The 21,925-nt window shown below is 35.7% G+C and overlaps 1 protein-coding gene across 1 annotated transcript in view; it reads right to left on the bottom strand.

The window, feature by feature from the left end:
• LOC106875101 (DNA-directed RNA polymerase I subunit RPA2) overlaps nucleotides 1-21,925 on the bottom strand; it is a 39,509-nt gene that overhangs the window by 8,988 nt on the left and 8,596 nt on the right. The window contains exons 7-24 of the mRNA XM_014923082.3: nucleotides 21,610-21,684; nucleotides 20,247-20,345; nucleotides 18,647-18,742; nucleotides 16,838-16,914; nucleotides 15,545-15,688; nucleotides 15,357-15,410; nucleotides 13,684-13,801; nucleotides 12,328-12,412; nucleotides 11,042-11,151; nucleotides 9,980-10,115; nucleotides 7,916-7,989; nucleotides 6,144-6,350; nucleotides 5,177-5,374; nucleotides 4,017-4,124; nucleotides 3,085-3,261; nucleotides 2,139-2,222; nucleotides 773-821; nucleotides 378-462 (exon numbers count right to left, since the gene is read on the bottom strand). Of these exons, the coding sequence (XP_014778568.1) occupies nucleotides 378-462; nucleotides 773-821; nucleotides 2,139-2,222; nucleotides 3,085-3,261; nucleotides 4,017-4,124; nucleotides 5,177-5,374; nucleotides 6,144-6,350; nucleotides 7,916-7,989; nucleotides 9,980-10,115; nucleotides 11,042-11,151; nucleotides 12,328-12,412; nucleotides 13,684-13,801; nucleotides 15,357-15,410; nucleotides 15,545-15,688; nucleotides 16,838-16,914; nucleotides 18,647-18,742; nucleotides 20,247-20,345; nucleotides 21,610-21,684 (1,976 nt within the window). The remainder of the gene's footprint in view (nucleotides 1-377; nucleotides 463-772; nucleotides 822-2,138; nucleotides 2,223-3,084; nucleotides 3,262-4,016; nucleotides 4,125-5,176; nucleotides 5,375-6,143; nucleotides 6,351-7,915; nucleotides 7,990-9,979; nucleotides 10,116-11,041; nucleotides 11,152-12,327; nucleotides 12,413-13,683; nucleotides 13,802-15,356; nucleotides 15,411-15,544; nucleotides 15,689-16,837; nucleotides 16,915-18,646; nucleotides 18,743-20,246; nucleotides 20,346-21,609; nucleotides 21,685-21,925) is intronic.

Below are 21,925 nucleotides of genomic sequence, written 5' to 3'. Positions count from 1 at the left end.
CAGGATCCAATAAGTCCCAAGACTATATCATGCTCCAATGTCTGCCATAGCATCATTTCTATGACTGGATCCCCCTCCTAAAGCCAACTTCTCTGCAGCATGTACAAGGTGCTTTCTCCATGGCACCAGCACTAGTGGGGTCATCACGCAGCCTGCAAGATTAAGGTTCCCTTTGACTAAATGAGGATAGAGCAGAGAGGGAGGCAGTTCGATGCTATGAGATGAGGGTTAAAGTGTCTCATAGGGTCAATGAGGAATATAAGCATCAAATCAATCATTTCACATAAGCAGTGACAAAGAGCCCATGGGATATCGATATTATTGCACATTGACATACATACACACAAGCTGAAAAAGCAGAATAGGTAAATGTGTACCTGTAATAAGGAGAACTATATTCCAGATGTGTTCCTACAGGTGGAAGACCATCAGCATCCAAACCTGGAATCTCATCCTCATTACCTACAACAGAAAATGCAGATTATGTCATAAAAATCAACCTTAGACATCAAAATTTAGAATAAGAATTTAATAAATTTGGATCTTTCTTATTTGGCGGACACCATTTTTTATTTAGTGTTTAATTAGTGTGTTTTCTACCGAAACACTTTAAAACTTTGTTCACTTGTATATTTTGTCTTATAGAACAGAGAAAAATATGGAGAATGATGATGTTGTTGTTAGGACACTTCTAATTAATAAATTTACCTTCTCTATATAAATATAAAGATGAAAATTACCAACAAAAATAAAGTAAGATTCATTCACTTACTGAATATGAAATTTGAGTTTTCCATTTCCCTGCTGTTTAAATCAATATTCTTCAAAAGAAAAAAGAAAGATAAATATAAATAAATATGAAAAAAAAAATGTGAGATCATTACACAAGAAAGTGCATCCAGCTGTAGAAACCATACCAAAGTAGACATTGGAGCTTGGCTCATTGGCTCATTGGCTCTTGTCAAACCATCCAGCACAAAAAACAAATGTTAAACAATGATAATGATAGTGATCCCTGATTCTTCTGCCACTAAGCTCTCTTCTAATCACCTTCTTGGGTATTGTTACTTTGAGAATGTGTTCTGCAAACTCCTCCTCCTCTGCATGCTCTGTTACTCTCTCCACTACAAACCCCTCACAACAATAAATCCTTTCCTCATATCATATTGTAACTCCACCCAATACCTCACTTAAAAACCACCACCACCCCCTCTCTCTCTCTCTCTCTCTCCATTCTCTGAATGCCCAGTTGCTCTATGAGTTATAAAGTGCCTTCTCTACAAGTACTGGTGGCACATAAAATTGAGGAGACATAACACAGGATTTTCAGGGGAAACACCACCCTCATCATAACATTAAACAGTTCAGCTTTCAAAATTGCCAGCAACAAAATCAGAACATAGAGAATTGGTCCGAAATAGATCAGACTTCATTTCCAGAAAGTTGGTAAAACAACCCATCAAATCACCTAAAGGAAATGGGTTACACCTTGAATTAATTAGCAAAGTAGTTTGCCAGTTCATGGTCTTAGCATGAAATCTTACAGTAGCAGTAGTAGCAACAGCAGTAGCCATCAGAATTTAACTGTTGAGGCAGATTTTTTTTTTTTTTACAGCTGGATGCACTTCCTGTCACCTATTTCCAAACAAGGTAATATTTTCCATGACCAGGTATGTTTCTACAGAAGATTGGAAATGAACAACCTCTCTTGTACAACAGTGATGCTCATTTACAACCATCACATGATGTCTAGACAAGGTGACACACAAATAACACATACATATATAAACATATATGATGGGCTTCACCTTGGACAAGTGTCTACTAATATAGCCCTAGGCTAACGAAAGCTTTGTAAGTGGATTTGGTAGATAGAAACTGAAAGTCATTTATATATGTATGTGTTAGTGTTTGAACCCCATCATTGCTTGATAACAGGTGTTGGTTTGTTTATGTCCCCATAACTCAGTAGTTTTGCTCAAGAACAACAACAGAATAAGTACTAAGCTTGAAAATATGTACTGGGGTTGATTTATTTCAATAAAACCCTTCAAGGCAGTGCTACAGCATGGCCACAGTCCAAATACCAAAACAAATAAAAAAAGATAAAAGATATACATTTACATATTTCTACTTACTATAGATCTGTAAATACAGCCATGAGAAAATCCTCGTTCAACTGAACCTTTATTTAAAATCATGGCATCTTCCATATCATAACCCTGTAAGAAATAAAGAAAAAAAAGAACACATTTATCAATGAACATATTGTATCCAATATTTAAGATTTAGTTGAAATGCTGATATAAGAGAAGCAACTTCAATCCATACCCTTAACATTTACCAAATCAGTAATTTACAAATACTTATGAATAACAAGCCATGGCTGGCAGAAGATAAACCTTTTGATGCCAATCTACCAAAGACTGCCCATGATTCTATGATACAAACATCTTGTTCTAAAGTGATTTCAATTGAAACCTTCCATCAGAATTTCATCTTAATTTATGTTTCAAACACCAGACTAGTAATGACAAAGTTCTTTTACTAAATTCTTCATTATTCTACAAATTAAGTGAAACAAAGGCAGCATTGTTCAACCATAAAAATATGAAAGAGTTCAGCAAATGTGACTGTTCTCAGTTAATTTCAAATTCAGAACCAGAGAGTAGAGAATACTACAATGTATACCCATGATACTGAACCTGGGTGGCAATACTCACTCACAGGGGCTTTAAGCTAACAAGGGTCGACAAAGGGGACACCATGTGTGTAATGAAGCTGTGAGGCCAAATTAAATAATAAACTTTCTAAGAAATACACCACTGACTTCTTATGTTGGTGATTTAGAAGCACAGCGAATTCATTTTATGCAAAAATGCATGTTTAATATGAATAGCAAGCATTATATAGCACTGCATAAAGTTGTAGATTATAACCAAGAGTTGTATGAACTTAATATTATGGATACTTCCAACATAAATTGGACTGTAGCATGACAATAAATTCAAATACAGTTGAGATAGTTGTATACAAAAGAAACTAAGAATATAAAAGAAAATATAGAACTGATAACAAGTTTACCGTGTATGAAAGGACAGCAACTATAACATTTGTCCCCAAAGGGTAATTGTCCATCTGATAATCATTGTAAATCTCACATCGGACTATTGGACTCTGTGGTGTCTGTAAACGATATATCTTTTGGTCTGCTCTAGAAGAGAGTGCATATGGTGTCATCCCAACTGTTTGTTTACCCATCTGAAATGGAAATAACATATACAAAGATATATAAGAATTTAGAAACTTTCAGAGAACATGAAATAATTTGTTTTTAATAGTTCAACTCAAAGAAGATAAAGTTATGAATAATAGCATGTAGTATTTTTTAAAGCCAATATCTACATACTTTTATTTATAACTTAATCTAAGGCAGTGAGCTGGTAGAATCGTCAAGGCGGCAAGTTGGCAGAATCGTTAGCACACCAGGCAAAATGCTTAGTGTTATTTCATCTGTCTTTACATTCTTAATTCAAATCCCATTGAGGTTGAATTTGCCTTTCATCCTTGGGGAGGGGGGGGGGTCGATAAAATAAGTACCAGTTGCGTACTGGGGTTGATGTAATCAACTTAACCCACCTCCAAAATTCCTGGCCTTGCACCAAAATTTGAAATCATTATCTATAGCTTTATCTAATTTAAGTTCAACCATTAAAAACAAATATACGACATTATAAGCACCAGCACAACCAAAAATATTTCACTCTTTTCAGACTGACTTGACTTCAATGATACAAAACCTTGAAATTAAAATTATTCATATTTAAATTGAAACCCTTTTATCTTAATCTTATGCAAGACCATTTTGGTGTTCTAAATGCCAGTTTAATAACAGTAAAAGTTAATTTACTAAATTCCCCCAAATTCTTGACTATTTTCAAAAATTAATTGCAATACAATACAGTGTACTTTTAGAAATATGATTATAAAAAGGTTATAAAAAAACAGATATTTACCTGACACTGATAAATATTTCTGGGACTTTGATTAAAATCAGAGAATGGAATCAGATTGGCTAAAAGGCTGAGGATATTTTGTTCTTTTAATTCCATGTGAGTTGTGATCTATAAAATATTGAGAGAAAAATTATAAGTATTATTATTATTTTTAATTTACACTCTATTATTATTATTCATAATACAGGACACGATCTATGAACCAGTCTTATTATACAATGGTAAGAATATAGACCACATTGTGAAGAACATCCTTGATTGGTTGATTGGCACAGATTAATTCCCTAATACTTAACCACAAGCTCAAAAACATGCTGTTTCTTCTATTTGTCTCCTCTAACAAAGCCACGGTTGTACCCTGTTCTTCTGAATTAAGAAGCTGTAGTCTCCTTCCACTCAGCCTCGTCCAGTACATGTTTCCCTTTTCATAAGCTCTACTATGTTTCATGGCTCAGGTCCCACCCTAAACAATATCCCTGTTTAAGTTCCTCCCTGCACAGTCATTTCATGTACATGCTAACACAGAGATGTTGAAACTGGACATCGACATCACTGACCTAACCAGATGAGGAGGGCCGGGAAAGGTTATGGACACTGTATAAAACCTCAATATGTAATGTGTCTAGGGCAAACTAGATTAGACTCTGACCATTATAAATACAGGATGGGGAGTTGAATTCATCGGTGAACACTAAGACAAATTGAAACAAGACACCAGAGACTAACAAAGCACTGCTGTTTATAGCAGTGAGATATGCATTCCCTGCATTAACTATATACAAATAGATGAATTGTATTATCATTACTGTTAAATACCTTGACACAGATACAATGTAGTGTTGTTAATGCAATAGAAATATTCCATAGTGGCTAGGGAGAGATGAAACCTTGGTACAAACATGTGGCTCCTATAGCAATGCTATTAGTTTGCCTGTTTGAGGCTGAGAAACTCATCATCATCATCATCATTATTTAACATCTCTTCCTAATGCTGACCACTTTACATACACATGTGCACATGCACACACATACACAATTTACTAAAACACATATACATACATTTAAAGGAAAAGCAATAGCGACTATTTGGAAGTTTACAATAGAAACTAAAAGAGATTCCATTCCCTAAGATATTACATGGGAAATTCTTTGTAACTTACCCCATCATGAATGCTGTCAGCATTCACAGCAATATCCAGGTAAATCTGTTCAAAAGTTCCAATCATTTCTAACTTGTTCCAAGTTAAATTAAGGACTGGCCGCACTAAACGTGAAATGTCTGAGAATAAATAAACGCCCGGATACAAGCTGACATTTTCTGTCTTTGGAACAAAACAAATTTCTAATGTCACTGGAACCTAGTTGAGGAAAAGTAAAATAAACAAAGAAACACAGGTAAAAACATGAGTGTGTAATTAAGAATTGAACCTTGAGACCATTTGGTTTCAGGTTCAGTCCTACTGCATGACATCTTTAGCATTTTCTCTCCCCCCCATGGTGCAACAGAGAGAGGGACTGTCAAACCAGAGTCCAGACGGAGCTTCACAGCATGCAAGACAGATGGTGGGAGCAGAAAGCTGAAGAAGTGTAACTCTACACTGACACCAACAATTCCAAGATGCTGTACAGTGCCATCAAGGCCATTTAGGGTCCCTCCAGAAGTGGAACACCCCCGCTGATGTCTGCTGATGGCTCAACGGTCATCAAAGACAACGAAGGAATCGGAGCAAGATGGGGGGAGCACTTCAACCAATTTCTAAACCAGCCATCTACTGTCAACCAGGAAGCATGACTGCAAATATCCCAGAAGCCTCTACTCAAAAACTCTGACCTGCTGCCTTAGTGTAGAAGAGATGAAGACTGCCATAAAAGAAATGAAGTGTGGCAAAGCTCCAGGAACAGATGAAATTCCAGCAGAACTGTACAATACACTAGGTACCACAGCTTTCAATGCATTCCATGACATCTTTGTATCCATCTGGGAGGAAGAGTGTATGTCTCTCCTTTTCAAGGTAGTGCCCCAAGGAGGGGCTTGTATGTGTGTGAGGGTACATTTATGAGTGGATCAACAAATATAAAAAAATTTGAGTTTTAATTCTTAAAACAGCAAAGGCTTTAACGTCTTACCTTGCTTGAAGGATCTAGCTTCAATGCACGGAGTTTATTACACAAAACATAAGCTTCGTCTTGATGAATATGACCTAATATCTGACCATTCAGCATAACAGTGTAGTACTCCTGATAGGAAATGTTCCTTTTATCACCAATGGACAGCACACCCAAAGAACCAAGCAATTCAGGAAGACTTGATAAATCATACAATGTATTTACAATCTAAGAAAAAAAAGAACAGAAATGATTTTTAGAGAAACACTGATTATAAAGACTCTGATTGTAAGATCAAATTTATTAACAGTAACCAGATAGTGTGACAAAGCTATTTTGGTTCTCCATTACACTTAAAATTCTTTTTTTTTTTAATCCTTTGGAAAGGGTTTGATCTTGAGAAAGGAATATATGGTTGGATGTTCTTCCAGTCCCCAATTTTCACCTGCATTTTTTTCTTTTTTTCTTCAAGTGATTTTTAAATCGCACAGATCTTCAGAAGTGTGGAGCAAAAGGTCACAATTGCAACAAAGTGACAAGTAAAATATCAACATTCACATACATATGTATACACACTATAGGCTTAGGAACAGGGGGTGCAAAAAGTACAAGCACACCCCCTAAAATATTTGGGGCCAATGAAAATCCTTCTGAAAAACTAGGTCTGCACCCACTGAGCAAATTCCATTCCCACACTTATAATACAAACATAGCAACAGCAGCTGCTGCCACCACTACCACTGCTGTTCTCAGCAAATAAAACTGTTAGATTGTCTGTAATTCAAATTAGCCCCTCCCACAACAGAGGTGCTTGTCCTATCTTCTTTATTTTCTAAAACACTTCTTGAATTCAATATATATTTTTCTGCAAATTTTTCTTCTTGCAGACTAGTATATTATGTAATATTCAGCATTAATGAATAAACAGCCATGCTATGGAAATATGTGTAGCATAAATTGAGTTGTCCATTCATATTCCTTTATAGGATGTCAGGTGGCAGTGGAGAATTTTGAACACAGAACACATACAACTGGAACAAATAACACAAGGTATCTAGTCCAAGGTACTTATAGTTCTACCAATCCACTGCCTTGGGTTGGAATTTTTTGTCAACCCTAAAAGGAAGAAGGGTAAAGTCGACTCTGGTAGGATTTGAAGTCAGAGTGCAGAGAGCTGGAAGAATAAACTGCAAAGCAATCTCACACTGTAATGACTGCCAATTCCACCACCGCCGCCGCCGCCACCGCTCCAAACACATACAGGTCTAGATATGGTTGCCTTACTTAAGAAGTTCACTTTCCAACCACAGAGTTTCAGGTACAGTCCTACAGCACTGCACCTTAGAGAAGTGTTTTCTAGTAGCCTTGGATTGACCAAAACCAAGAGAGCGGAGTGGCAGAGAGGAACTGAGAGAAGCCTATTGGGAAAATATTAGCTTTGCAAGGGCTGGCAACAGGAAGAGCATCCAGTCACAGAAAATACGCCCCAATGATATCTGTCCAACCCATGCGAGCATGAAAAGTGGTCATTTAAATGCTGCTGAAGGTGTATTGTATGTGTGTATGACTAGTTTAATACAGTTCCCAACTACCAAATAAATAAGTATGAAGACAGCATTGGCATGTATTGCAAAATCATATAAGCACATTGTAATGAAGTCTCATTTGGAATTATTTCTCCAAATCTAAAAATTACAAAAGTAGTTTTGTATGCAAAATAAATCCTGGATTTAATTTGTATATAGATTTTTTTAAAAAAATGAATGTAAACAATTATTAAAAGAGAAAGGTACCTGGCATGAAATGGTCAAATGATTCAGTAAACCACAGGGTGCACCATCTGGGGTGTGGACGGGACAAATAAATCCTAGAAAATGAATAACAAACCTTAAAAGCGGGCACATTTGATATATATATATATATATGAATTTAAGTCACAATATACAGATTCAACCAATCCAGTGGTACTCTGAAAAAAAGTTCCTTAATGTTTTATTCAACAAAACACATAGAATATGGAGTACAATACAAGAGGAAAACACAAGGAGTGTATAAAATTATAAATAGAGAAATATACTCTGATAAAATTTATTTAACCACTGGAAATTCTTGACAATTAATTGCAGCTTAATAAACATGTATAGATAAATTATCTATACATTCTTATTATGCTGCAAAACAATTGTTAAATAAGAATTTCCAATAAATTTTACCAATTTATAATTTTATATTCATACAAATATAAATATATATATATATATATATATATATATAAAGTAATCCCTCAACTATCACAGGTGTTACATTCCAACACCTACTCCCTCAGCAACAGGTGAAAATCTGTGAAGTAGAAACAGTAGTGTACATTTATTTTATTATTTTTAAACACTCTCCTTGTATAACAACTAACTACTCACTTTTTACTCTTCTATAGGTACGTCCTTATTTTTCTTTCTATAACTGTACATGTGTGTGTATGCATTGGTATCTATATGGCTATTTGTGTATATACAAATACATAGATTTACAAGTACCCATATGTGTGAGAATAGGCACAGCATAATATACATGCATATGCACATATACACACAACATTTTTCTAGGTTCCATTTGACCACCCCTCTTATATGTTATCTGAAAAACTATACAAGCCACTTCATTTATTACCATTCGCATAAAAATATATATTATACAATACGTACATATATATATAACTAAGATAGATAAGTGTTACTTTTGCAGCTACACATGCATAGCTATGGATATAGCCCACCCATCAATACATATTACAAAATACTGGTTAAACTTTCTTATAAGCTTAAATATTACTTGTAAAAGCAATAATTACCTCCCCTTAACCACCAATATTCTCAACTGTTTCCAGATCAGATCGGGGCCTGGTGCAGCCTCCTGGCTTCTCAGACCCCAGTTGAACCGTCCAACCCGTGCCAGCATCATGGAAAATGGACGTAAAGCGATGATGAATATTTTATCTACTTTTTTTACTAAATTCAGATTTTGCTAATAATTTCAATTCTAATAAATTATTTCTCCTGGCATTTTGGCCCCGGTCATTGTTACTGCATCTGCAGGAATTGTGATTTTTGTACCGTGGGGAAGATCTTCTTCATTGGGATTAAAATGGCAGCAAAAGGAAAAGAATTGTCTGAAGATTTGAAGAAAATTATCTTTAATTTGCACAAGTAAGGGGAAGGAGTTTTGGAATCAAATTCTTTTTTCTGATGAGACTAAAATTAACTTGTTTGGATTAGATGGTATTAAATGAGTATGGCGACGACCAGGTGAAGATAATAGCAACAAATGCACAGTACCTACTGTAAATCATGGCAGCAAAAGTATTATGCTTTGGGGATGCATGAGTGTGACTGTTGTGTGAGAGAGAGAGAGAGAAAGAGTGCATGTGTGAGTGTAAATGTTTCCATTCCGCAACATTTTCACATGAGACTGTCAGCAAAAACAACGAACCAATAACATTATTTTAACAGTTACTGTCAACAAATTATCATGTGGATTACCACTTTTGAAGCAGAATTAAAAGTCTTGTATCTGAAAAATAGGCAAGAATTAGCAACAAAAAGAGCATATAGTTGTAAAAACAGGGCCTCAAATAACGTCTTTATCCAACCTGTGCTAGTATGGAAAAACATACATTAAACAAATGACCACACACACATTTATACATGCACAAACATTATCAACAGTAGGTTTGCATCCATTTAGTATTCAGCTAATAAATTGGAAATTCAATAACACAAAGACAACTCAAAAGAAAATTGCAAAATATGCCTTGATGGGAATCAGGCAAAACATTTTATTGGCCAAATGGTAGAACTTACCCCAAGATTCTGGATAAAGTTTACGAACACTAGCAATGCTACGTTTTTTAAAGTGAGAACCACGGTTAATAGCTCTAAAATGTGACAGAAACCTGTGGTAATTCAATCGCTCAGCTATGACACAAAGACCAGTTTTCTACACAGAAAGAAAGGAAAAAAACTATTAAAAATGTGTTCTGGACATAATACCATCCTCAGCATCATCATCATTTAACATCCATTGCCCATGCTGGCATGGGTTGGATGGTTTGACTGGGGCTGGCCAGCTGGAGCTGCCCCAGGCTCCAATCTAATTTGGCAGGGTTTCTACAGCTGGATGCCCTTCCTAACAACAACCACTCAGAGAGTGTAGTGGGTGCTTTTACAGGGATCCCCACGGATACTTTTACAGGGATCCCCACGGGTACTTTTACAGGGATCCCCACAGGTGCTTTTACAGGGATCCCCACGGGTGCTTTTACATGGCAGCCTCTGTAACCATTTAGTTGAGTTTCTGACACTAAACCATTAATCTGCTGAAGTTTACTACCAAACTATGTGATTTCAGCTTCAGTCTTACTGTGTGCCACCTTGGACAAGTGTTACTACTCTAGCCCTAAGTTGACCAAGTCCTTCTTAATAGATTTGGTAGACAGAAATGAAAGAAAGTCCATCAGACATACCTACATACGTACATATTTATGTATGCACGCAACAGGCTTCCTTTAGTTTCCATCGACCATGCATGCACGTATATATATATGTGTGTGTTTATGCCTGTGTTTACATTGTGTGATAGTCGTAAACAAGTATCACCATCATACTAGCCATGTCATTTATTTCCAATCTTATCGAGTCACAAGGAAATATTACCTTGCTTGGAAACAGGTGGGAGTCAGTGACAGGTAAGATATCCAGTCATAAAAAACTTGCCAGTTTCTGCATAACCCATACAAGCGTGAAAAACTGCATATTAAATGGTGATCACAACGATGCTTATGGTATTAGCAAAGAGGACTGAAGAAATTTGCTTTTAAGTAAGATTCAGTTTACATATCATAGACAAAAATATAAGACACATACCTGCCATAAAGGTACATTGGATTGAGTAGAAACGTTACCAGTGGCCATTAAATAATTCAATGCATAGCTTACTATTGTCTTTTTCTTCCTAATGGCTTCATTCAAAATATCTTTAAAAAATAAGAAAAACAAAAAAACAAAAACTTCATAAATGCGAACATTTACATATATACACATACAAACACAGTTATGTATATCTGTGTATGCACACAGATCGTATAAGGTGTTGACACGGGCAGATGTGTAAAACATTGTTTTCACAATCAGGAAATCTTGATTGGAATGAACTCACTAAGTGGCATTTTGGAAAAGGATCTTCTAACATTGGCTTAATCATAAACTTTGAGTGAAATCAGACAGAGACAATGTGGAAATCCTTCAGATGTTGAAGGACTTCCAAACAGTTTCACACTTCAGATGCAAAGTTCAGAAAATTCAATAATACTTTTACTTTTTTTTTTTCTTTTTTACTTGTTTCAGTCATTTGACTGCGGCCATGCTGGAGCACCGCCTTTTATAGTCGAGCAAATTGACCCCAGAGCTTATTCTTTGTAAGCCTAGCACTTATTCTATTGGTTTCTTTTACCGAACCGCTAAGTTACGGGGACGCAAACACACCTGCATACGCTATATAGTAATAATTAACTCTTTGAAACTATGCATGCACATCAATGGCAACAATTTCATTTGACTCCACCCCTAGAAGATGCAAAAGCAGGCAGCCACATAGTCTTGCATTTACAGTTCACTAATTAGTACCTATATCATTATTTTAAGCCAGAAGCACAAAATCATGTCTGCCTCTTTTTGCATCTTCCAGGAGTAAATCAAATGAAATTGCATCCGATAAACTAGACTTACAGGTTCAAAAGGTTAAATCAGTTTTATAAATAAAACAATATTTATAAAATGATAATTAAATCAGTTTAATTGATTTTAGTGTTTTATACTTATAAAAGATACTGTAAAATGGTAATGAAGTCTAATTAATTAAGCATAATAAACAATGCTTATAATTAAATATATTGTGTGTCATATGCTACAAGTTTCCATTCTCTGTCATTACATCATTTCATTTTTTTCAAAAGGTCAAAGGTCAGCTTCAAGACATCCATATTCAAGAAGTTAACCAATCTGAACTTAGAGTGTAGTGGGCAAAACTAAAGGATTAGATATTTAGTCCAAAACCCTGCAAATTGGACACTCTATCATCCTTAAATTATCCTAATATCATTTAAAATAGTACACATACAAAGTAGTATAAAATAAAGAAATCAATAAAATACCAGTAGTTATTGTAGTATAACTTTTAGAAGATAGCAACTTGGTGATTTCAAATTGGATAGTTCGCAACCATTTGTACAAATTGTCCTGGAAATTAATGAAGAATTACATTAGGACTAAAAACTGGAAAAGTTTATACACATATTCTGTAAAAGTACACATCTATGTGTGTAGATATATATATATATATATATATATATATATCATAAATATGTTTTTGCAACACCCACAATAGTGATGTCACCAAGTAATCTCAACCTGCTCAAAATATCAGCGATGCACTCTACCATTTTAAGAAAGGAAAGACATATTGGCTGACCTGGAATTAGACAACACCCCTACAGATTGAAGTCAGAAATGAAATCAAAATCCCTAAAGCAACATTTGGGGTGAGATGATAATTTCAGAAGCCAACTAAAATAATTTAATTAGCATTTGAGAGGCTTCATTTTATTTGGTATTTCATCTAAAAGATGAAATAAGGATATCTCCATAAAATCATAAGCAAAAAATGATATTGTACAGATACAGGAATAAGATAAGAAAATAGTACAAAGCTTCAAAGTCATTCAGAAATATGCATTAAAGAGCAGTGAAGAATTAAAACCTTCATAATGCATCCTGCAGCCATCTTTCATTCTATGGTAAAAAAAACTTCCTGTTTTAACATTTTAGCATTTATACTGGTCATAACCAGCACAAACATTCTGTTTTATATTCAAACTGGTCAGATCCAGCCTCTCACACCCATCCTATAATGTCATTCTAGAAATAAATTACATAATCAAAATCTCAAAACTATGAAAAAATGCATGATTAGTTGAAAACAAGAGGAATAAATAAGCATTATATTTAATCTGAATGCTAAAGGGTTGAAGTGATCCAAGTGAAAAGCTTCCATCGAGATTTCTTGTTAATCTATGTTCTAAATACCAGCTTATTTAATGATGAAGATATTTTATTAAATTTCAAAATGACTTGAAATAAAGTCAATATACAGGCAGAGGCATGGCTGTGTGGTTAAGAAGCTCATTTTGCAGCCATGTGGTTTTGAGTTCAATCCAACTGCAGAGCACCTTGAACAAGTGCCTTCTACTATAGCCCAGACCAAAGAATGCTTTGCGATTGGGAGTGAATCTAGTAGACAGAAACAGTGTGAAAGTCCATCGTTTGTCCATCTTTCTGTTTGTGCCCTCTCCCACTGGTTGACATCTGGTGTTGATTTGTTTACATCCCTATAAGTTTGCAGTTCAGCAAAAGGGGCCAATAGGAAAAGTATCAGAGTAAATCCTTTGAAGTATGGCCACAGACCAATGACTGAAACATGTAAAAGGTAAAACATTTACAGAAATACTTACAAAAAGTACCAATGAGTACAGGCGACCTGCATCCAAAACTTCATGATTTATGATACTATCTCTGTTATCAGCACCACATTCACCACGGACAAAAGCATACAGTTTCTTAACCAGGTAACTGCAAAGAATTTACAGCAATCTTATGAACTACGTATATTAACTGGTTTTATATTTTACCAAAGCTGTCATTTCTAGCCAGCTGGAATGAATGAATAAATCGTAACAGAAATAGACTAAGTAATTAAAGACAAGACAATATTATTTCAACTTTCAAGTTTGAAAGGCACCATTAAGTATATAATTAGCTATTTACACATTTAAATTTGTAAAATATGAGCCAATTAATGGTTACCCAATAACAAAAATAGTAATGATGTTACCTTCATTTGATTGGATTGAGTTAATTATGGCAAAAGTAACGATTCATTGGAACATGTAAATATCAAATAGCAATATACAGTATATTTTTTAATTAATAATTAAATACAGAACTTGCCTTAAAATTATGCTTTATATATTGGATTAATTGTTATGATAAATATCATTGGAAAGATATTCTCAAAGTTGTGAAAAATTACTATTGAAAAGTTGAAGACCTTCGTACATTGGGCCTCACCGAGGCGATGACTACGGACCGAGACCTTTGGAAATGGGCTGTGCGTGAGAAGACCCGGCAAGCCAAGTAAGATCGTTGCCAGTGCCCCTGGACTGGTTCTTGTGCGGTTGGCACATGAGATGCACCATTTTGAGCGTGGCCGTTGCCAGTACCGCCTGACTGGCTCCTGTAGGATTTTCGAGCGAGATCGTTGCCAGTGCCCCTGGACTGGCTTGTGCGGGTGGCACATAAAAGACACCATTTCGAGCGTGGCCGTTTTCGTGCGGGTGACACGTAAAAGCACCCACTACACTCTCTGAGTGGTTGGCGTTAGGAAGGGCATCCAGCTGTAGAAACTCTGCCAAATCAGACTGGAGCCTGGTGTTGCCATCCGGTTTCACCAGTCCTCAGTCAAATCGTCCAACCCATGCTAGCATGGAAAGCGGACGTTAAACGATGATGATGATGATGATGATGACAGACTCCATTTGTCTGTTTTGGCATGGTTTCTACAGCTGGATGCCCTTCCTAATGCCAACCACTTTACAGAGTGTGGACTGGGTGCTTTTAACATGGCACCAGCATCCATGAACCTACAAAACTAGGATCTCTCTGCTGAGAAAGTAATGTAGAAAATATGGCCTCTATGCTTGGTGTGTCTTCTCAAGCACAGCAAACTGCCAGAAGTCTCAATCTCTTATCGATTAGAGATTAAAATGATGATGATGATGATGATGGAATGAGTTGAACATTCTTGAACTAGGATTCCATAATAGAATATACGAGATGAATGATGATATTGAACTCACAATTGTGCCACTCTCTTCTAAGGAGCCTCTATGTGGCCACCTAACCAGATCGAAATAGCAACGAAATCACAATGTGTCTCTTTAAAATGAAACACATTGAACAATGTAGTTTCAATGCACAAAAAGACATGCCTGGAAGATCTTTGATGACAGGTGTGCTCAATCAAGGCTGACCCAGGGCTAACAAAATGGTATCGTGACAATGCAACAAAACGGTTAAAAGAAAAGGAGGATAAGAATTAAAATAACAAAAATGCATGAATACTTACACAAGAAGGTTGAACTTGTCAACATTTGACTTGAGATGGACACAAATGTAATCACTACAAAGGAAGGACAAGAAATTAAAAATTAAGTTTACATCAAGAAAAGCTATGTTCAGGAAAAAATGCAGTTTACAACACGTGCAACAGTATATGCACATGTGGAACAGTTAATACAAAACTGATCAACTTACCCCAATAACTTTTCACCCATTATCTCATCACTAAGCCAGGGATTATTGTACTTGGCACGGAAATTACTGCCCAGGTACTTGAGTACACTTGATTGACTAAGAAGATCTTCATTGGAAAGTTGACGTAACATAAATATAATACAGCTGAAATAAGATAATAATAATAATAATAATAAAAGGTGACAATAATGACGATAAAGGCTCAGTGACTGAGAGGTAAAGCCACAAGAGACCAAAGTGTTGAAACATTTTTATACAATTAATGTTCCAGACTGAGCAACTTCTAGACATTGTTATCTTTCAACTTCGCTTCAGAGTGTTTCGTAGAATTTGAAAGGTAATATCAAGTGTTACATGATAGGGATTGCAATGTGAATCAGGGCAATAGCATGACTTTTAGAGGCCCCCTGCAACTTTTTGCTTCAAGGGCCCAATCCCTTCAATCATAATTCATAATCTACGTACCTTTTATTCATAGCTATATTTTACTTTATTCTATCTGAAGTTCAATATTTCACGTTATACTAAAGAACATCTTTAAAAATACAAGTTTCTTGAAATTTTCAGTTAACATAGTATAATTCTTGCTCAACATCTTAATCAAGTAAATAGATGATTTATCTATGTACTTTGATCTTAACATAGGGGCCCCTCAGCTGTGAATGCCCCCTGAAACTGCAAGGGTTGCAGGGGCTTAGCGACGGTCATGATGTGAATGCTTTTCCCTAGAGAAGCAGACTACGGAGCACTGCCTTATCTGCCCTCTTCCACCCAATCCCTTCAGCACAAAAAAAAAAAAAAAACTTTCAATAAAATGCAAAGGATTGTGTTAAGAAATGGGAAACTTATGTTACCATACAACTTGAAAGAATCAAAATAAGAATACTAGATTATACACATAACAATATTGAATGATTAACAGAGTATTAATGATATTAGTTTGTTTGCTCATTCATAGATTTGATGTCTGTCTTTTTTATGCTAACATGGGCTGGATGAATACATATTAAGAAATTGCTTTAACATCAACTGACCTGAGATTATCCTTTCCTATTGCTAATGTTTAACTATTTTCCAAGTAATGAATTTTCTTTTTTATTCCACTTTCCCCAAACATGTAGAGCTGCAGAAAACTTGCTAGGAGGGGATGTCAACAAATGCCACTACTTTTTGCTCCATGCATTTCATGGGAGAACATGGAATACAAATGCACACACACTTAATATATATGATATGTGCACATGTTTATGTATATGAATGTGAATATGTATCAGGGTGTAAAGATTTCTTTACCTTTTGTAAAAAGAATTCTCTTCATTGCCTTTGAGAAGTTCCTCATAAATAGATTTATCACTGACATCCAGCAGACCCTGAATGAAAAAGTAAAAACTAATTAAAATCATAATCAACCGAAGAGAGACAAACATTTCAAAGCATAGTTTATTGTGGCTTTCATGAAACTCTCCTAACTAATTGCATAAATCTTTCAGAACATACTGGAAATATTTTAATGTATGAAAGCATGCTTTATGTTTGTAATAATAGTTGTTTCTAATTTAGGTACAATGTCAGTAATTTGGGCGTTAAGGGAGAAAGCTCATAGATGACAATGACATCAGCTCCAGTAATTGATTGGTACTTTATTAGTTGATGAGAATAGGAATTGAATCCAGAATGTAAAGCAAGAAGAAATGCTGCAAGACACTTCTGGAATAGGCTTGAAATGTAGTCTGGCTGCAAAAATATTACTGCAGTTACAATCCAAATAATTTTGTCAAGTGAAGACCCAACAACTTTGTCACTAATTAACTTCAAAACTGCTGACTTTCCCCCCATTAGGAAAGGCATAATTTCAATATGGTTTTCTGAACAATAATCAAAATTCAACAAATCTTCACCTGTTAATGCACTGTTTGGTTTGTTTATGAATAAGTTTACAGTACAGCTACCACTCATCCCACAATAAGATAACAGTATCAGGTTTATATATTTGGTGGGGTCAGTTTTCGAAACGGACACTACAACACCATTTCTATTTTACATTTACTTTTTTATTTTTAGTTATAGGACAATGGTCAACCTGAGGCAGCAATCTCTAGAGAATAATCAAATTCATCAACCAACACCCCACTGACCCAAAACTGATTTATCAATCTGTGGAGGGAACCTGTGGAAGAGGTAGAAGACATGGGATGAGGTGGTGAAGTATGATTGTCGAACGCTGAGCCTCACAGATGCAATGACAAGAGACTGAGACCTTTGGTGATGTGCCATTCTTGAAAAGACCAACGCAGCTAACTGTGGCCAATGTCGGTGTAATGTAACAGATACATAAAAAGTACCGTTTGAATGTTGGGCCTCATGGAGGCAATGACAAGTGACCAAGACGTTTGGTGATATGCTGTGCTTGAGAAGATACATCAAAAGCCAAGTGGAATTGTAGTCATGGCCAGTGCTGGTAACTGGCCCCCGTGCTGTTGGAAAGTGAAAAGCACCCTGGCATTAGGAAGGGCATCCAGCTGAAGGAAACCATGCCAAATTGGAACCTGATACAGCCCTCAGTTTACTAGTGTCAGTCAAACCATCTAACCCATGCTAACATGAAAAGCAGATGATGATGATGATGGTGATAGACGATAAGTGCAGTGAACCTGATCTCGGTTTAAAATCAAAAAGTAATCAAATACCACTAGGTATTTTATCTGATGCTCAACTGATTCCACTATCTACCCATCATGCAATATTTCTGACCATAATATGCCATCATTTAATCACACATTAATTTTATAGGTCCCTGTTTCAATTCAACCCTTTTTATATCAATCTACCTAAGATTGCTCCTGGTTTTATGATATAACTTTTCTGTTTTAAAGGGATCAAATTTGAAAACTCTCACTAAGACTAAATTAAAATTCTTCCAACAAAAATTCATGTTCTAAACACCAGCTTTGAATGACAGAGTAATTTTACCGAAATTCTTCATGATTTTCAAAATTAACTGAAATAAAGGCAGCATATTTCAAACAGAAATATGGTAAGAGAACGATCAGCTTATAACATTGAATGGCTACAATGACATGTCACTGAGCAGATCACACTTACTTTCAGCAAATACATGATTGGCACAATGTAAATACTTTTAGCAAATTGGAACGAAACTTGGACACAACCATTGCTGAGATAATGAAAAGTCAATTCCTGAAAAGGAAAAGATAAAACAGTGATTAGCAAATTCTAGGTTCACAATTTGAGAAATTACATGGCTTAATAATGTCACATTATATTGTTCTATGTCACAGATTTTCAATTTAATAATACTCCACACCAAGCTATATCAAAAGAAATAATTTGCACCAATAAAGCCAAATGATAACTCGATCCATCATCAAGTAAAGTTTTTTGTTTTGACATTTCAGTGAGTGGGGAAAGCAGTGTCCATGGTATTGGTAGGATTAAGGTATCCTTCAATGAGAGACATGGTCCAAATGCTATCAAAAGAGTGGTGACGGCCAAAGGTGCCAAGTGGTGGCATTAAAAATCAGGTGATGAATTAAGTCTCCCACCCAAGTAGAACATGGCAGGATTTGAACTCAGAATGCAAAGGGTTGGATACAAATACTATAAGACATCTGGTCTAATGAATGTTTCCACAAGTCCATCACACTGGACTGGCGATACATTATTTATCAACCAAATGCTGCTCAACAACAGATCATAGAATTTGTTAAAATAAATTATGACTAAAAACCATTCGTCATTAAGGAGTACAGGAGAATATTTCAATAATAAGGAACAGACTTATTTTAAAAACAGAAAATTTCAATAGTAGACTTCAGTTATTGCTTCTTTTAACATGACCAATATTTTATGCATGTGTTTGTTAAATACCTGGTTTTCTGTTAACGTGGCTTGGACAGGAAATTGATTTTGGAGTAGAATTTTATAGCTTGAAGTTCTTCCTCTCATGAACTTTCATTTTTCAGATAAAGGATTTTCCACAAGTCTTCAAAAGTTCAGAGCAACAAAGAATGTCAACACCAGCAGTGTTTTGCTTACCTGGTGACAATTGAAACATATATATACATACATATGTATGAGGACTTGACATTTTAGGTGTGGTGCCTAGGTAGATATTTAGCCTACCAGGGTGGGTTGGGTTCTAAGCTGTAGCAAAAGCAATTAACCTAAGAGATGGAGAATTAATAGAAAAGCCTATGGTATGTTGTTCATTGAGTTTGTGAGAAACATTGGCACCAACTTTCTGCTATCAACATTTCCAAAGAGTGCAGCAGGTCCTACACAAACTGTCATCACTAAAAATAAATTATCAGTGTGGGGGCCTAATAGCTATAATACCAAATTCACTCACAAAGCTTACGTTGGCCCTCTAGAAGACCCTTTCTCATAATGTTGTGCAGAGAAACTGAATCCAAAAGCACATGCTTCTATGTCAACTTCTAAAATGCACGGCAATATGCACAGATGCTTTTTAGACTTTACAACTTCATGTTCCTTTCCTGACCAACCATTTAGGTAGAAAACTTTGATGATATTTCCCTTTTTTATAGATTCAGTGATGATGAACCAGGTAATGTAATATAGTAACTATGATAATGTTTAAATGTATTACCAGTGAATTGGAATACCATTATGTTAATGACTCACTCACCACTTATTAAACAAGATCAAAATATTGTCATACCTTTGAAAAGCCATTTGGCTTCTGACATCTGATTTTCAAAGCATATTCAGTGAAAAGCTCTCCAGCTTTCTTCAAGGATTGTTGTTTTACGCATAAAGGCTACAAGGAATGAAATTAATACAAACTCTGTTATGTTTCAATACAATACCAGTGATACTCTATGAACTTCAGTTAATCCTCATTTGATAGAGAAGTACCTAACAAGAACAGAAACGTTGGTCTGCTCAAACAATGAGCTGACAACAACAGATCTAAAATCAGAAAACTGCTCGCCTTAGTTCTGCTGGTACTTGTCATAGCTGAGTTGGAATAACAGAATAACAGAATAACAGAATAACATACACCTCCTTCCTCCCCCTCACTCTCTCTAATAATAGACATCCCTCTCCCTCACATTTTCTAATAATAAAAACCACTCTCTCTCATAGTATAGACCTTCCTGCTCTCTCTCTTTCAGATTTTGCCTGTCTTTTTTTTTTTTCACTAATTCAGCTATTCCCATTTTGTTTCTTTGTTGGTCTCCCTTCCTCCCCACTCTCTCCATATATATACATATACATATATATATATATATATATATATATATATATATATATATATATACAGGAACAAGCAAAAATGATAACAATAATAATCCTTTCTACTGTAGGCAGAAGGCCTGAAATTTGAGGGGAGGGGCTATCAACACCAAGTACATAACTGGTACTTATTTCATCAACACTGATCAACACTGAAAGGATGAAAGGCAAAGTTGACCTCGGCAGAATTTGAACTCAGAACGTAAAGGCAGACGAAATGCCACAAAGCGTATTGCCCAGAGTGCTGACCGTTCTGCCAGCTCGCTGCCTTAATGACACTGATGCCAACGATGAAGAGGAGCTTGTTGGAAACAATGCTCAGGTTCGCAACACTGATGTCATGCAACTGGCACCAGAGTGGTTGGTGTTAGGAAGGGCATCCGGTCATAGAAACCATTCTAAATCAGACTGGAGTCAGGTGCAGCCCCTCAGCTTACCAACCCTGGTCAACCCATCCAACCCATGCCAACATGGACAAAGGATGCTAAATGAGGATGATGATGATGATGATGACAACAGCCATAAAGCCAAGTTAAGAAAGACAGCAACGAAGGCTTTAAGCAGATGCACAGTACACAGAAAAAGACAGAAAAGGGAAGTGTACAAGAAATATGAAGAGGCATGGGTACATCGGTACACCAGGAGTAGTGTTAGCAATTTCAGGATGTATGGCATTATAGATTGTTTTCACACAAAACACAATAAAAACATAAGGACAGGATAAACAGTTTTAGATGAAGTACATCTAACACAGCAAATAAGTTAGAGGATTGCACAATACTTACGTAATTTTTTCTTAATTCAACAATTAAGCGCACAACTTTTTCAATCCCATTAATTATGAAATATCCACCAGCTTCCTGGAAATGAAAAATAAGATTTTTTTCTTTGAGTAAAATGCATTTTTTTAATAAGGGTAATATAGTCAATCAACTTGAACTTAACACATATAATATAGCTGGAGAGTATAGGTTCAATTTTGAGATGTCATATTTAAAAGATCCCAGAGGGCACATTTTAATTTTCCTTATCAAGAAGAAGGTGACAGATGACCAAGATATATGGCGTATTGCTGCACTCAAGAAGACCTGCCCACCACAA

The sequence above is a fragment of the Octopus bimaculoides genome, chromosome 10 (assembly GCF_046866305.1).
Source record: "Octopus bimaculoides isolate indiv1 chromosome 10, ASM4686630v1, whole genome shotgun sequence".
Taxonomy (NCBI): domain Eukaryota; kingdom Metazoa; phylum Mollusca; class Cephalopoda; order Octopoda; family Octopodidae; genus Octopus; species Octopus bimaculoides.
The sequence above is the reverse complement of the archived record's forward strand: the minus strand, read 5'-3'. Positions and strand labels throughout refer to the sequence as shown.